The 15,785-nt window shown below is 41.7% G+C and overlaps 1 protein-coding gene across 3 annotated transcripts in view; it reads left to right on the top strand.

Annotated features, from left to right (window-relative positions):
* Nucleotides 1-10,802: 10,802 nt before the first annotated feature.
* Nucleotides 10,803-15,785, top strand: part of UBXN2A (UBX domain protein 2A) — a 30,090-nt gene continuing 25,107 nt past the window's right edge. For 2 of the 3 annotated variants that reach the window (XR_003999473.1, XM_030555337.1), the window contains exons 1-3: nucleotides 10,803-10,929; nucleotides 12,742-12,850; nucleotides 15,684-15,737. Coding sequence is in view for 2 of the 3 variants with exons in the window: in XM_030555337.1 (XP_030411197.1) it covers nucleotides 12,840-12,850; nucleotides 15,684-15,737 (65 nt within the window). In the remaining variant the exon portion in view is untranslated. The remainder of the gene's footprint in view (nucleotides 10,930-12,741; nucleotides 12,851-15,683; nucleotides 15,738-15,785) is intronic. The other variant, XM_030555338.1, reaches the window with a different exon arrangement.

The following is a 15,785-nucleotide window of genomic DNA, read 5'->3' as shown; positions in this document are numbered from 1 at the left end:
CATACAAGTAGGGTGCATCTTACAACAAGTGGAAAAATCCGGCATTCCTTACTCAGGAATTCATTGGCGAGTTTGCCTGGAGAAGGACTGCAGAGTTTGATCCGGTGTTCATGTTTGCTTCAAACCTGGGTAATATTACCAAGGCTGATTTTGTAATCTCTCTCACAAACTGGAAAATTCCAAAAATACTAACCAAATAATCTTTCAGGAATCTATTTATAGTGTCTTGTGTGTTCTCCTTTGTCATGCTGCCAACTTATCTTGATTTTAGCTGATAATCTTGGGGAAAAAATTGTTCATGAGGTATTTCACTGTTGTAAACTTGCTAAAAGTCCTTTTCTCATAATACAGTATCTTAATACAGTAACTCCTCACTTAAAGTTGTCCCACTTAACGTTGTTTCATTGTTAGTTGCTGATCAATTAGAGAACATGCTCGTTTAAAGTTGTGCATTGCTCCCTTATAATGTTGTTTGGCAGCCGCCTGCTTTGTCCACTGCTTGCAGAAAGAGCAGCCCATTGGAGCTAGCTGGTGGGGGCTTAGAACCAGGGTGGTCCGGCAGCCCTCTTATCAGCTACCCTAAGTTTTCTGTGTGGCAGCTGCCAAGCAGGCTATCAATTGCAGGACAGTGCAGCTGTCCCTCCTCCACCCCACTGCCTGCTCCTGCCCTCTGCCTTGGAGCTGCTCCTGGGAGCCTCCTGTTTGCTGTGCGGGGAGAGGGGGAGCAGAGGGGTACTAATGTCAGGGTGTCCTCCTCCCTTCAGTCCTGTACCTTATCACCACAGAGAAGAGCGGGGGCAGGACAGGGCTCTGGATGGAGGGAGCTTGCTGGCAGCAGCTGCTGTCTCAACTTGCTGATCTACTTAAAAAGGCAGTGTACTTAGAGTGGGGTCAGCGTACTTAAAGGGGCAATGCCCATCTTTCTCACACACACAGTGTGTGTCTTTGTCTCTCTCTGCCATGCTGTTTCCCTTCCCTCCATTCATGCTGCCTTGTAGAGTGTGAGGCTATATTAACAATGTGTTAACCCTTGAGGGCTCAGCCGAGTGCTAGTTCATCATTTATCAGTAGGGTGACCAGACAGCAAGTCTGAAAAATCAGGACGGGGTGGAAGGGTGGGGGTAATAGGAGCCTATATAAGACAAATCCCCAAATATCGGGACCATCCCTATGAAAGCGGGACATCTGGCCACACTATTTATCAGTAAGGCATTCCCTGGGAAATATCCCACCCTCTTCCACCTTCTGACTTCACTTCATCACCTCAACCAAGCTTCACAATCATCATTGCTGTGTACAGTATTAAATTGTTTGTTTAAAACTTATACTGTGTATATGTGTGTATATATATATATAAAATATAGTCTTTTGTCTGGTGAAAAAATTTTTCCTGGAACCTAACCCCCCCATTTACATTAATTCTTATGAGGAAATTGGATTTACTTAACATCGTTTCGCTTAAAGTAACATTTTTCAATAACATAACTACAACGTTAAGTGAGGAGTTACTGTACATTAAAATTACACTGATTCTCCTTTGAGAATTACCCATATAAATACTCACTCTTGGGAGAAGAGTGCCCTTGGCATAAGAGTTCAGAAACCTCAAGCCAGTGTGCTTTGGGGCAGTGCCCAGAGGAGGACCAATCAAGGTTGGGGGCCCCATAGTGCTAGCACTATACAAACACGTAAAAAGACACGGTCCCTCCCACGAGCAGTTTACAATCTGATCAAAGAGCACAGATTAGGCTACATATGTGGATTAAATGTTCTTAAATAAATACATTTCAAAATGAAATAGTTTGAAGTCTATTCATCCTTACCAGCCAAGAATATACGGTTGCGGTTTTCCCTGCTACAATAAATAACATCACTGCAACTTGAAACAAGTGTTGGGGATGTGGCTCTCTGGAGGCCTTTAGATGTTAGTGATGACCTCATGTACCCGCAATTTCAAAATGAGATTAATATTACATGCCGCAATTACTTAAAATAACATTTTTTCTATGAAGCTAAGGTAGTGTTACAAGATCAGATGCATCCTAATATTCTACAAATACATTAGAAGCAAGAGGAAGACAAAGGACAGAATAGGCCCGTTACTGAATGAAGGGGGAAAGACAATAACAGAAAATGTGGAAATGGCAGAGGTGCTTAATGACTTCTTTGTTTCGGATTTCATCAAGAAGGTTGGTGGCAACTGGATGTCTAACATAGTGAGGATCAGAGTCTAAAATAGGGAAAGAACAAGTCAAAAATTACTTAGACAAGTTAGACGTCTTCCAATCACCAGGGACTGATGAAATGCATCCTAGAATACTGGAAAGATAATGGAGCAAATAATTAAGCAATCAATTTGCAAACACCTAGAAGATAATAAGGTGATACATGACAGTCAGCATGGATTTGTCAAGAACAAATCGTGTCAAAACAACCTGATAGCTTTCTTTGACAGGGTAACAAGCCTTGTGGATAGGGTGGAAGCAGTAGATGTGGTATATCTTGACTTTAGTAAGGCTTCTGATACTGTCTGGCATGACCTTCTCATAAACAAACTAGGGAAATGCAACCTAGATGAAATTGCTATAAGATGCATACATGACTGGGTGGAAAATTGTTCCCAGAGAGTAGTTATCAGTGTTTCACAGTTAGGGTGACCAGATGTTCCAATTGTATAGGGACAGTCCCAATTTTTGGGTCTTTTTCTTATATAGGCTCCTATTACCCTCCATCCCATGTCCTGATTTTTCACATTTGCTGTCTGGTCATCCTATACACAGTCATGCTGGAAGGGCATAACGAGTGGGGTCCCTCAGGGATCAGTTCTGGATCCAGTTCTGTTCAATATCTTCATCAATGTTTTAGATAATGGCATAGAGAGTACACTTATAAAGTCTGTGGACAATACCAAGCTGAGAGCGGTTGCAAGTGCTTGGAGGATAGGATTAAAATTCAACATGACCTGGGCAAACTGGAGAAATGGTCTGAAGTAAATAGGATGAAATTCAATAAGGACAAATGCAAAGTACTCCACTTAGCAAGGAACAATCAGTTGCACACATACAAAATGGCAAATGACTGCATAGGAAGGAGTACTGCAGAAAGGCATCTGGGGGTCATAGGTGATCACAAGCTAAATATGAGTCAACAGTGTAATGCTCTTGCAAAAAAAAAAGCAAACATGATTCTGGGATGTACTAGCAGGAGTATTGTAAGCAAGACACGAGAAGTAATTCTTCCACTCTACTCTGCCCTGATTAGGCCTCAACTGGAGCATTGTGTCCAGTTCTGGGGGTCACATTTAAGGAAAGATGTGGACAAATTGAAGAAAGTCCAGAGAAGAGCAACAAAAATGATTAAAGGTCTAGAAAACATGACCTATGAGGGAAGATTGAAAAAATTTGGGTATGTTTAGTCTGGAGAAGAGACGACTGAGTAGGGACATGATAACAGTTTTAAAGCACATAAAAAGTTGTTACAAGGAGGAGGGAGAGAAATGGTTCTTCTTAACCTCTGCAAATAGGCTTAAATTGGGCTTAAATTGCAGCAAGGGCAGTTTAGCTTGGACATTAGGAAAAACTTCCTAACTGTCAGAGTGGTTAAGCACTGGAATAAATTGCCTAGGGAGGTTGTAGAATCTCCATCATTAGGGACTTTTAAGAGCAGGTTGGACAAACACCTGTCAGGGATGGTCTAGATAATACTTAGTCCTGCCTTGAATGCAGGGAACTGGACTAGATGACCTCTCAAGGTCCCTTCCAGTTCTATGATTCTATGATTTATGATACTCTTAATTGTGATCCAAATGTCACTGTACTATTCCCTTCAAACTGGAATGGAAGTTAACCCTGTTAATAAAAATCCCTAGGGAAATTTCAAAAACAGACAAAGATAACATTTAGGACAAATCATTCAGAAGCTTTAATTTAATTGACATCTCTGACACACTTTATACCCGTTATTGTAGCTCAAAAATCTCTTAAATTGAGTTTTTAACTAACATTTAGTGTTATATATTGTTTTCACGCCATGCAGCAATTGCCACTGTCAATCATCTTACTTTTACTGTGACAATTATTATTACAGAGCACCTAGAGACCCAGTAAAAACAACAAGGAGTCTGGTGGCACCTTAAAGACTGACAGATTTATTTGGGCATAAGCTTTCGTGAGTAAAAAACCCACTTCTTCAGATGCATTTAAATGACTCCATGCATTTGAAGAGTGGGTTTTTTATCCATGAAAGCTTATGCCCAAATAAATCTATTAGTCTTTAAGGTGCCACCAGACTCCTCATTGTTTTTGTGGCTACAAACTAACACAGCTACTCCTCTGATACTTAGAGCCCCAGTATCATTGCAGCGTCACCATACAAGGTATTGTATAGACATATAATGAAAAATAATCTCTGCACTAGAGTTTACAATATAAGTAGACAGAGGGACAAGGGTTGGGAAAAGGTAAATTTATTTACCCTATTATCTAGATGGGAAGTTGGGACAGGGAGATATTAACTAACTTGCTCAACATCAGTCAGAAAATCTGTAGCAGGAGCAGAACCCAAAGCTCCTTAGCCCTTGCTAAGTTTTAACTGTTCTTACTGGGAGGTTGTGATCTGTTTTATACGCTATGTTACCATATGGTTTCCTCATTGTACTTTCATCTTAAATTGTGTTTCATACTTAGGAATTCAGACCATAGCTATTATGTTACTACTATATATATGTGTTTGACACTATCATCCCATCATAGGCGCCAACTTTCCCCAGTGTCGGTGGATACTCGTGCCCCTTGCCCCCACCCCGACTCCACCCTTTCCCCACTCCTGCCCCGCCCCATTCCAACCCCTTCTCCAAAGTCCCCACCCCAACTCTGCCCCCTTCCCTGCCCCTGTGGACCCCTTCCCCAAATCCCTGCCCCAGCTCCGCCTCTTCCCCAAGCATGCCGCGTTCTCTCCACTCCTTCCCAGCCATGCAAAACAGCTGTTTCACAGCGCAACCACTGGGAACTGGGGGAAAAAGCAGGCCTGCAGCGTGCTCAGGGGAGGGAGAGGAGGCGGAGATGAAGCAGAGGTGAGCTGGGCGGGGGTGGAGAGCAGGGAGCTTCCAGTGGGTGTTGAGCACCCACCAATTTTTCCCCGTGGGTGCTCCAGCCCTAAGCGCCCATGGAGTCGGCACCTATGCATACCATACATAAGAGTAGCTCAAACTGTCTTGACAGTCTCATTGTTTCTTGTGTTCTATGCTGCTTTTAAATTTTAACTTAGATTACTTTTTCATGTTGCAGATTTATAGTCAGATCAGGTCCCATTTGTGTCAACTGCTCTTAGTTCATGGATTTAACAGCTGTTCATTAATGCTTATTAATCCACCTGCCATAAAACCAATAACTCACTTTCCCATTGTGCATCAAACTTTACAGAAGCATTGACTCCTCTAGCTTTTTCCTACTGTGTGGCTATAACACTCCTGTAAGAGAGATGTGTGGGAGGAAGACTTTAATTCTGCTTTTCCTTGTTTTCCAATGTTTGAGTTTTGGGAAGTATATTCTTGAGATCAGAAATGGCACAAGAAGCAGAGGGCACTGTTGAACATCTGTAGTCTTAATTCCACTTTAACAGAGTTTTTTAGATTTTTAATTTTCTTATCTTCAAATATTTCTCTCACCAACACCACAAGAGGAGTACCTCCTTTTTCCATAACAGTCTCCTATCATTTGCATCACCTCTGAATTTGACCTTTTTTCTGTTTGTTGTTACTATTTTCTCTACCCCTCCCTTTATGTATTATCATTCACTGTGTTTATCTGAGGCCATAGCTATGCCAGCAGAACCCCCAGCAGAGATGAAATATTAGCCAACGAAGCATAGCTACGCCACCTTCCTGAATGACATTAGCCAAGACAACAAAAGCATTCTTCTGTCAGCATAGTTGCATCTACACCAGGGGTTTTGCCAACACATGTAAGTCAGTTATGGGGTGTGATTTTTTCATACTGCTATCCGGCCTAGCTATGCTGGAAAAACTTTTTAGTGAAGAGTAAGCCTAAAATAGGACCCAGTCCTTCAAAGTATTGAGCACCTCCCTGTCCTGAAGTCAGTATAATTTGAGGGCAGTCAGCACTTCACACGTAGGTGCTCAGCACCTCTCAAGAGCATACCTTTAGCTTCTAAGCTCTTTGGGACAGAGATCATGTCTTTACTAATTTTGTAAAGTGTTATTAATTTAAGGTCCTATGTAAAGCATAATAATCCAACTATTGGTTTATCCCTAAACCTTAATTTGTGAGATCTGAGGACAGGACATATTGAGGAGATTCTTGCCACAGAGCAAGCATCCCACAAAGAAGGGAACACAGAAAAAGTGACAAAAACATTTTTGTCAATGGGAAAATTGAGTGTGGACTGCCTGTGGAATATGCTCCCATATGTTTTTGCTAGAATCTCATGTTCCATACATTCTGTCCTGACAATCTGCATATGCATACATTACTTCAAAGGTTTCTCTCTCAAGTTGTTAGGGTCAAGCAATACATCTGATGTGTTGGCATTTAATTGTGTAATTATTTTTTTCCTCTGGTCTGGCTTATTTTTGTTTAATTTACCATTAAAAAAAAGGAGAATACCCCTTGCAACTCATTTTCTGTTTGTTCTTAAATATGCTGCTGTGCACTGCTTCTTCTGTTTTCCTTTGATGAGATGGGTGGTGACAGCTCAAACAATGCTTTAGTTTGTCAGTGCCCAGATTCACTCCTACATCATAAAACAAGCTCAGGGGTTGTTACTGTTTTCCACACCAGAGCTTCTGATCCCTCATGACAAAAGGGCAGAGATGGCTGCATTCATGTTATAAATACCCTGTTAGAGTTTTGTCAGTTAACTCATTGTAGGCTGTTTGCCCTTATCACTTACCACACAGTAAGAAAGGACCATTTGCTCTTGTGCAGCTCATGTAGTTCTTACCAGAGAATAAGTTGCATGAAATGCATGAAGGGTGTTTTAGTGAGGTCTTGATCATGACCACACTTCTAACTTGGCAATATTTTTTCGGTTATTTTTTACATTATAGTGGAGCGGAAAAGATCTCTTTTGCTTGGGTACCTCCTGCCCCACATGCTTTTTCAATAGTTTTGATCCTGCAGTGGAAGGTATGTTAGGAGAACTATTAGGGGGCTAAAACAGATATTGAATTAATTGGGACACTACTTCCCATTCAGGAAGGCCAGTGGTGGAGCAAAATGCCACCAGCTGCATTATTATTTATAGTCGTAGTTTAGTATCAATTTTCCTAATCAACTATCTGACTGCAGTTCAGGACTCAACACCATTGTTCCAGGCACGTCTCATGGCTCCCTTCATGCCTACTTTGGTTCTACATACCTTTGCAGGACTGGTATGAGCCCCAAAATTAAAGTAAAGCTCTTCTGTGTTAAGTTAAAGTAAAGCCTAAGTGTTTTGCTGAACTGAGGCCAGAGTGCTCAGCACTTTGCAGGCTCAAGCCCACTGGGAGGGCAGTCTAGCTGCATCACAGCAGTAGCTTCTAAGATTTGGACAGTTTTGTAAAAAATGTTGCTAGTTTTTTAACTTTTGTAAAAAGTACCAACATATTACTGAGATATGTGATATAAATGTCTTTAACATGATAAAATAATAACACTTGTACTAATCTAGTGCCCTCATCCAAGCATCTCAATGCAGATTAAAAACTTTAAAAAGTACAGTAGAGCCTCAATAATTCATACTTTGAGACTTGGCTGATTTTATAATTTGCACACACAAAAATGGCAATCTTGCCCCTATTCTCAATACAGATTTATAAGCAGACCGTTGTAATGAGGGCCCTGTCTACACAACCAGCTAGTGCACGGCAAGCCAGGGAGTAAATATATAGCACACTATTTTGCAACACACTAACAAGACACTACGTACACCTTACTACCAGGTGCTAAAAGTTCCTCAGGGTGCTTTGGTGTATTCTCATTTCAAACATCAAAGCTGCTGTAGGAGGGCCCACATTGTAGATTCACACCCTGCCTTACCAGGTACTAAAATCACAGGCAGTCAAGCCCTTCATCCCATTTCATAGAATCATAGAATATCAGGGTTGATAGGGACCTCAGGAGGTCATCTGTTCAACCCCCTGCTCAAAGCAGGACCAATTCCCAACTAAATCATCCAGCCAGGGCTTTGTCAAGCCTGACCTTAAAAACCTCTAAGGAAGGAGATTCCACCATCTCCCTAGGTAACCCATTCTAGTGCTTCACCAGTCTCTGAGTGAAAATTTTTTTCCTAATATCCAACCTAAACCTCTCCCACTGCAACTTGAGACCATTACTCCTTGTTCTGTCATCAGGTACCACTGAGAACAGTCTAGATCAATCCTCTTTGGAACCCCCTTCAGGTAGTTGAAAGCAGCTATCAAATCCCTCCTCATTCTTCTCTTCTGCAGACTAAAGCTTAATTTGGAAAAGCTCAATTGTTATTACAAACTATCTTCCAGAACATTTAGTACATTATGATGTATCACAATACAATTAAGTGTAAATTACAACTACTGACTTAAAGATTCTGCTCTTCTTACTTACACTGAATGGTACCTTATTCTGTGAATAAACTTTATTTCAGTGGGGCTACTTGCAGAATAAGGTACTAGTCAACATAAGGGAGTTCATAATCACGCCCTAAATGAACAAAGTACATTCAATTAAGAACCAGTGTGGACATACTGTATTCTTTGCTTTTTAAATCTCTTTGCTCACATTCACTAATTCACAATGGGTCTCCTGTTAAAAGTGTGAATTGGCAAGTTTTGGCTGTGTTTAATTTAGGTTAACTTTAAGTGTTTTACAGCGTATCACTGATTATTAGAACCCCTTGTTAAAACGTGCATACAGGAGTGACTGCAAATCTTGTGACAACTGCTGCTGTCAGTCAACTCCGCATGTGCTTTTAGTAATTGGCTCACCATTGTTGTTTTTTTTGTTTTGGGTAGTTTCTAATATCAGCTTCTAACTGAGTTTGAGTTCTTGAAGTAGCAAGAGACAGCGTTCAGGTCACACAGCATGGTATAAAGAAGGAAGACTCCTCTAAATGCCTATTGGATCTCTGAATATCCCATCCCATTCTCCTTTTTGCATCCCCTCTGCAACCTTGAGCCACTAGTTTGCAACCACCATGCAGTTCTTTTGTACTTTGTACAAAGCCCAGACAGAACTCCTTTTGGAATACAGTATGTCCACACTGGTTCTTAATTGGTCTCTCAAGCAAAATGAGAGGCATGCTATTCCCCAAAGGGTTTAGAGTGCTGCTTCTACTGCAGTTCCAGCCTTTGCCCAATAAAAAATCAAAAAGACCCAGAATTGGATCAGCTCCCTTGTAGTCCCTTACATAGCTGTGACAAATACTCCCAATGTGTTGCAGTGTTGTTGGATACAGTGTTTTGAGTAAGACAATGTTTATCCATTACTAACCTGTCTCTGAATGTACCTTCATGTATGTTTTGCTTATTCATGTTCAAGTAACTTGATATTAATAGCTGTTGCGACAGAAGGAAGTAAAGCTGGCTGTGCATCATCAGCCTCTCATATTTGATATTCAGAGATCCATTTATAACAAAATATATTGGCCTCGCCAAGAGAACATTTGAAAAAGGAAGATAAACGATTTGCATAAAATTGTGATATAATTAATTCTGCATAATTCTAGATCTGTAATAAACTCCATGTCGGCAGCCTCCTGTGTCTGTGCAGAGCTCTTTCCTAGATATTTGTACCTGCTGGTGTTTTCCATGGTGCTACAGTGGGGCACACTTCCCTAGTAGACAGGCAGCAGTTTATTTAGGTTTGAAATAGTGGGATTTTCACAAGGGTGGCTACACTAGTACAACTATCTCCAGTACAGACAGGCCCTGTGACATTTGACAGGGTCCTGAAAAAATAAGAGACTCCTGATTTTTAAATTACTTCATTACATATCTTGTATAATGATGACTTCCTAAAACTGTAGGTTCAAATCTAGAGGAAATAATTTCTCCCTCCACAGTAAATAAACTAGGTTTTATCTATCATGTAGTGGAGTCTTTCAGACAGAGATTTTAAAAAATCAGGTTCTCTAGGGCTGTTCACAATATCTTTTCAGGACAAGGACAGGCACCTATCTGACTGTGAATTCTTCCACAATGTGCGTGATTACTATTTTCATAAGCGTCTTTTTTCCCATGCACTTTGCTGTAGTTTCCCTCCTCTCATCCTGCACTGGGGGTCGCTTGCTTTCTATTCAGTTGCAGCAATGGCATTGGAGCAATTTTTATAGCGTGGGTGCTGTGAGCCATTGAACAAAACTGTAAACCCTGTAAAAATATATTAACCGAATATAGTCATTATTCCATTAATTTATTATTAATATAAAAATATATTAATGGAAACCACTTAAGCCAAGGAGTTCCAGCAACCCCTGGTTGCAGCTCTGTAGTGCTTGAGGGTGCGAGTGCTTGCTATGTGTGTGTAAATGATATATTCCGGGGGATCCGAGTGCTTTATCATCAGGAATTAAGTCTCACAAACCCTTTCTGTATCCCCCACCTAAGGATTAATCAGAGGCCTCCAGTAACTCCGTACAGCAGACGAGGAACAAAAACAACCTCAGGGTTGCATCCCAGCCCCGCGCCTGCCCTTCTCCCCGAACACAACCAATAGGGCAAAAGCCCTGATTGCTCAACAGCTGCTGCAGCTATATCCCCATAGAGCAATGGAGGACAAAGAGCAGGTCACGTGAGGTAAGTGAGCTCTGCCCCCTTCTCCGCTCAGCCCCGTCTCCGAGTGGGCGGAAGGAAGGGGGCTCCCCGGCCCTGCTGGCTGGGCCGGCCGGAGAGCCTGTGGAAGGCTGGGGTTTGATACATTGTAGCGCCCGCCCTGCGGGCTGCGGCGGCGCCAGGTGAGCGGGGCTGGGGACTGCGTGGGGTTCCCGGGCGGCGGCGGCGGCGGCGGGTGCGTGGCTGCGCTGCACAGGGGTGAGCTGCTGGCTTCAGCGTTGCGCAGGCTGGAACGGCGGGTCGAGCTGCGCGCCCAGAGGCGAGCTGGGCAGGATGGGCGGTAATCCCTGCCCGGAGGTGTGTGCAGGTGCTGCCGGGGGGGGATTGAATGGGCCCCGTGAGTTTTGTTTGCTCGGAAACGTAACTGCACTTTATGTCGAGTTTGCAGTGTCTGTCCCTAAGGGGGCAGCCTCGCAAAGGCGGGTACCTACTGCCAGCAGGAGTGAGGGGCGGGGAGAGCCCTGGGAGTTTTGCAGCTGAATCTCAGCGACGCACACAGCAAAATCCTTCCCTCCTTGCAAGTATGAGCGTTAGAAAGTGGTGCAGCCCCAGCTAGGGAGAAACCTGGGGTCTCGGATATAACACCAGAGTGGTGGCTTATTTCTTGCTGCTCATTGACACCCGTCCGCTGCCTCAAGGATTATTTAAGTGACCGCCCTTCTGTTTTGAAAGTGTGTGTGATTGTGGCGTGTCAGAGCATGTGATGAACAGGTCTGTCCTTCCTTCCCCTTAGTTTTGTTGCTCTGCATGGTGAGGTGGCGTCGTCGGTTGTTCTTGGAGACCTGAGTAGTTGGAAATAAAATAAGGCAGCGTACGCAATCCTGATGATATTTCCAGTGCTGTTGCGTGCATTCTCTCGAAGTGAGTGCTGGGTGATATACCAGGCCTAGGTTTGCTAAATGTCAATAGGACGCTACAAATGAGTCATTAAAAAGACTCTGGCAGAGCTGTGGTTGCCAGTTATTGCTGAAGACAAGTCTGATTTGAGTTAGGGCAAGGTCCTGGCAATGGATGCAGTACATTGGAGGTTTGCATGGCTGCCATATCACTCAAATTGATGGTAATGCGCATTTAAGAGGCTGGAATTTTATCCTTTTTGCATTTGACAGTTCAGATAGTGGGTATGTGATCTTGTTAAGATTATAGGTTTATATGCTCAAAGGTTAGGGTAGCTTGCTGTATATTTGGATCATTTATGGCTTATGATATTGCATAATGTCACTTTAACTGGAGCTGATCAAAACACTTCAGCACAGTGATTTTTTGACTAATGAAGTTGTGGAAGATAACAGTTTTGGTTGAGACTTGATGATTTAAAAAAAAAAAACAAAAAACCCCACACCACCACCATTTCTATTTTAGAGAACAAAAATATTCTCCTTGGGCAAGAATGGAGTGGGAAAAACAAAAACTGAAAATATTTTCTGGTAGTGTGTTTTGTTTTTTTTTTAAGGGGAGAGGGAATAAGGCATTTGTTTGTTTCCTTGTGCTCTTTGGGTTGGGTATGGTCTCATCTGTGTTTGTACAGTACCTAGCACAATGAGGTCCTGGTCCATGACTAGGGTTCTAAGTGTTATGATAATACAAATGATCAATAGTAAAACAGATAGTAAGTGATTCGTCCTTGTTCCAAAGCATTTATAATCAATTTTAATAGCTGTAGTAGGCAGTGTTTATGCTCTTCCTCTCATGGCTCTGTCTCTTCTTCCTCCTAAGGAAAAAAATAATTCAGTGTATCTACATCCTGCACTCCAAATATGGGTGTGCTAATGTAGCTGTTCTTTGAAACAAGAGAAGCAGTGAAGTTGGCTCTGTTTTCCTCACTTGAAACTTAATTTGTGGGAGGATAAGTTATAACTGAAAAACAGTTTTTATTAGAAATTCTGTACCCACAAGAATGCATGTGACAGGTCCCTGTTCCAACGAATTTATAGTTTGAGGCCTCAGTCTCATGGTTGGAGTCTAAATGATGGACTTGAGAGACATGTGAGGATGTAATGTACACGAGGAAACAGGATGGAGAAGGAAAGAGATGACTTACAGGTATGATTACACAGATGTGCATGTTTTGATGGCTGAAAAGTTTTTAAAGTGTAAGTGCACGTTTTTGTGATACTGAAGGTAAATTTTATAGTATATAGTTTTGAGTGATAGCTAGAAATGTCCAACAAAAGTTTGACTCTGAGTGAAATTATTTGTGTGACTTGGGTTGATTTGTCTTTAGTATGCTCCTGGGGGAGTTCTGCACCCAAAAAAGTGAATTCTGTGCCAAAAAATTAATTTCTGTACATAATATTTTAAAACTCTGCATATTTTATTTGTCAAAACACAATATAATCACACCAGTTTCAATTCTTTTGCTAATTTTATTTCAAAATACCTGTCAGCAAGTATGCCTGTAACCATAAAGAAGACAAAAAAGATTCAGTAAATGTTTTTTGACAAATAGATTCTTTACTAGGCATATTAATAGAGGACTTTGAATAGTAATACATCTAAACTACACTACAGAAACAGATTTCCCACACCCCTCAAAGCAGTGCAGAGGCTTTGTGGAATCGGGGGTAATGGAGGAGCTGAGGAAGATGGAAGTAATTGCTGGGAAGGAGCCTGGGAATGAACCTGGAGGGTTGTTGGGTGTGGACGGGAGAAGTATGGAACGTTTTTTGAGTGGGGAGGGATTGTTAGGTAATTGGGAAGCCTTGCCCATGCAGACCCGGCTGACCCTTAGCCTCTCCATTCAGTCAAGGAAGGTTTGCCTGTCCCCATGCATCTTTGCACCCACACTCAGCTACCCCGTCATCCCCTGTTCCTATGTGTCCCTGTCCTCTTCCCCCCCCCATCCTCTCCCATCCCCATGTGGCCCTGCCCCCACTCAGCCACGCTCCATCCCCATGTGGCTCTCTGCTCCTACCCTGCCTTCCCCGTCCCCATGCCCTGCACCCCCATTCCCATTTAGCCCATGGCTCAATGCTGTCACCAGCTAGCCCTTGTGCCCCTGCCACAATCTATCTCTCCCCCACTAGCCCTTCTGAACCCCGGTCTCTGTGACCCTTCCCCAGCAGCTCTGTGCCCACTCTGCGTCTTTCACAGCTGGATAAGTTTGTGTACTGTCTCTTTAGTATAGTAAAAACTTAGTTTTCAAGACTTGCTTCTGCCTGTCATGTGTTTTATAATAATTCTGATTACATTTTAACTTCATTTTTTCATTACTGTAAAATTACGTGGGTTCCAGACTTGAATATGTATAGAATATTCATATATTCAATATTCAACTTCAAGTTGAATATTTATAGGAGTAGATTTACCTTGTTTTTAATAATCCAAATATTTTAAAAATGCAGATTTTAGGTAGGTCAAATATGTAAAACAAAACTTCATATGATAGCATGGCTTTGCGCTTATATGTGCTATTACAGCACTGTAAAATGGAGCAAGGACATTTTATATGCGGTGTTAGAGGGACACTAACTGTAGTCTTTTGACCGATACAAGAAATATTGCATGCTCTAACCAGTTAAAGAAAAGATAAATGGATTTAGAAATGTATTACAGTAGTGTTGTTTTTGAGGGTGTATCTGCATGTCTGTTATAAACTTGTTTTTTGTTTTTAGGGGTTTTATATGTAAAGATGAGAAAATTAATATCCTGTTTAGCATAAATATCTGTTTGGCTAAGTAAATTGGTTTTTATTCTCACTATCTAATAAGCCCCAAAAGCAAGTGTAAGTTAGGGGAGGAACACTGATCCTAACTCTTCCTGGTTTTGCCTGGCTATTTGGGAAGTATTGGGAGGGGTGTTAACTGTTCTCTATACCGAAATACCTATGCACAGTGTGGTGCTTTGGAACCTGATCCTGTAAGGTGTTGAGCCCTTTCAACAAGGTGGTGCCCAGCATTTTGCAGGATCAGGCCCTTAAATGTGGTTCCAACCTTTGCTAGGAATTTTTCTGCTACTATCGGCTTGTCAGAGCTTTAGTTTTTTTATTTTGTTTTTGTGGCTTAATATCTCTTTCTTTGTAGAGAGATCAGGAGATAGCAAAAGAATAATATGGTACTTTTCAGTCCTGCTGACTCAGCACACTAATCCTGTTGTATATTTTAGTGCTTGAAAATCCAGGATTAGTCTCTTGCCACATATACAACAGGAATCATGACTTGATGTAGCCAGTTTCTAGGACACTGCACCAATTTATTGGAGAACAGGGAAGCCTTAATTTGAGGACTTCAATAACTCAGACATAGGTTAGGGGTTTGTTATAGAAGTGGATGGGTGAGATTGTGTAGCCTACGTTGTGCAGGAGGTCAGACTGGATGATCATAATAGTCCCTTCTCACCTTAAAGTCTATGAGTCTGAGACACTGCATCTTTTGCTTATACACACTGTTAAACTGAAGGTCATTGATGGCAATAAACAGTTACAAAGGATGCCTGCGACATTGTTGTTCTGCAACCATCTGACAGCGCACTGCTGTCAAAATCTGAGAGACAAGTTTCAACTAAATATGTGAAAATGAGGATGACTTGTTTTCTAAATTAGCATAAGAATGAGTGGATATTTTTGTATCCACATTGTGTTGTTTTCGGGAGGGGAAGGGGAATTGAGTGTGTTGAGAAAATGTAATAACCCAATCTTCCTCCTTCTAATGTTTGAGGCTGAAAAGGGTGCTACATATATTCATGACCAAATTAGAAGCTGCAGGAAAAGCAAAGAACCAGCTGGAGACTAAGGAATCTGAAATCTTCCTATGTGAAGTATCAACACAGAATAACTTTTAACCATAGAGAAACTGTAAACAATTTATAGTCTTCAAAAGTGTGCTAAATGTGTTAAGAATTTTGCCTCTTTCTTAAAAAATTTCTTTTCATGATTTAGGGGAAGCAGCAGCATGAAAGATGTAGACAAAATTGAAACTTTAAAAGAAGAATGGTAGGTGCTTGTTTTTTCTTTGTATGGTTCTGTCCTGTTATGTACCAT

The sequence above is a fragment of the Gopherus evgoodei genome, chromosome 3 (genome assembly GCF_007399415.2).
Source record: "Gopherus evgoodei ecotype Sinaloan lineage chromosome 3, rGopEvg1_v1.p, whole genome shotgun sequence".
Classification (NCBI taxonomy): domain Eukaryota; kingdom Metazoa; phylum Chordata; order Testudines; family Testudinidae; genus Gopherus; species Gopherus evgoodei.
Note: the sequence above shows the minus strand (reverse complement) of the source record. Positions and strands in the feature narration are given on the sequence as shown.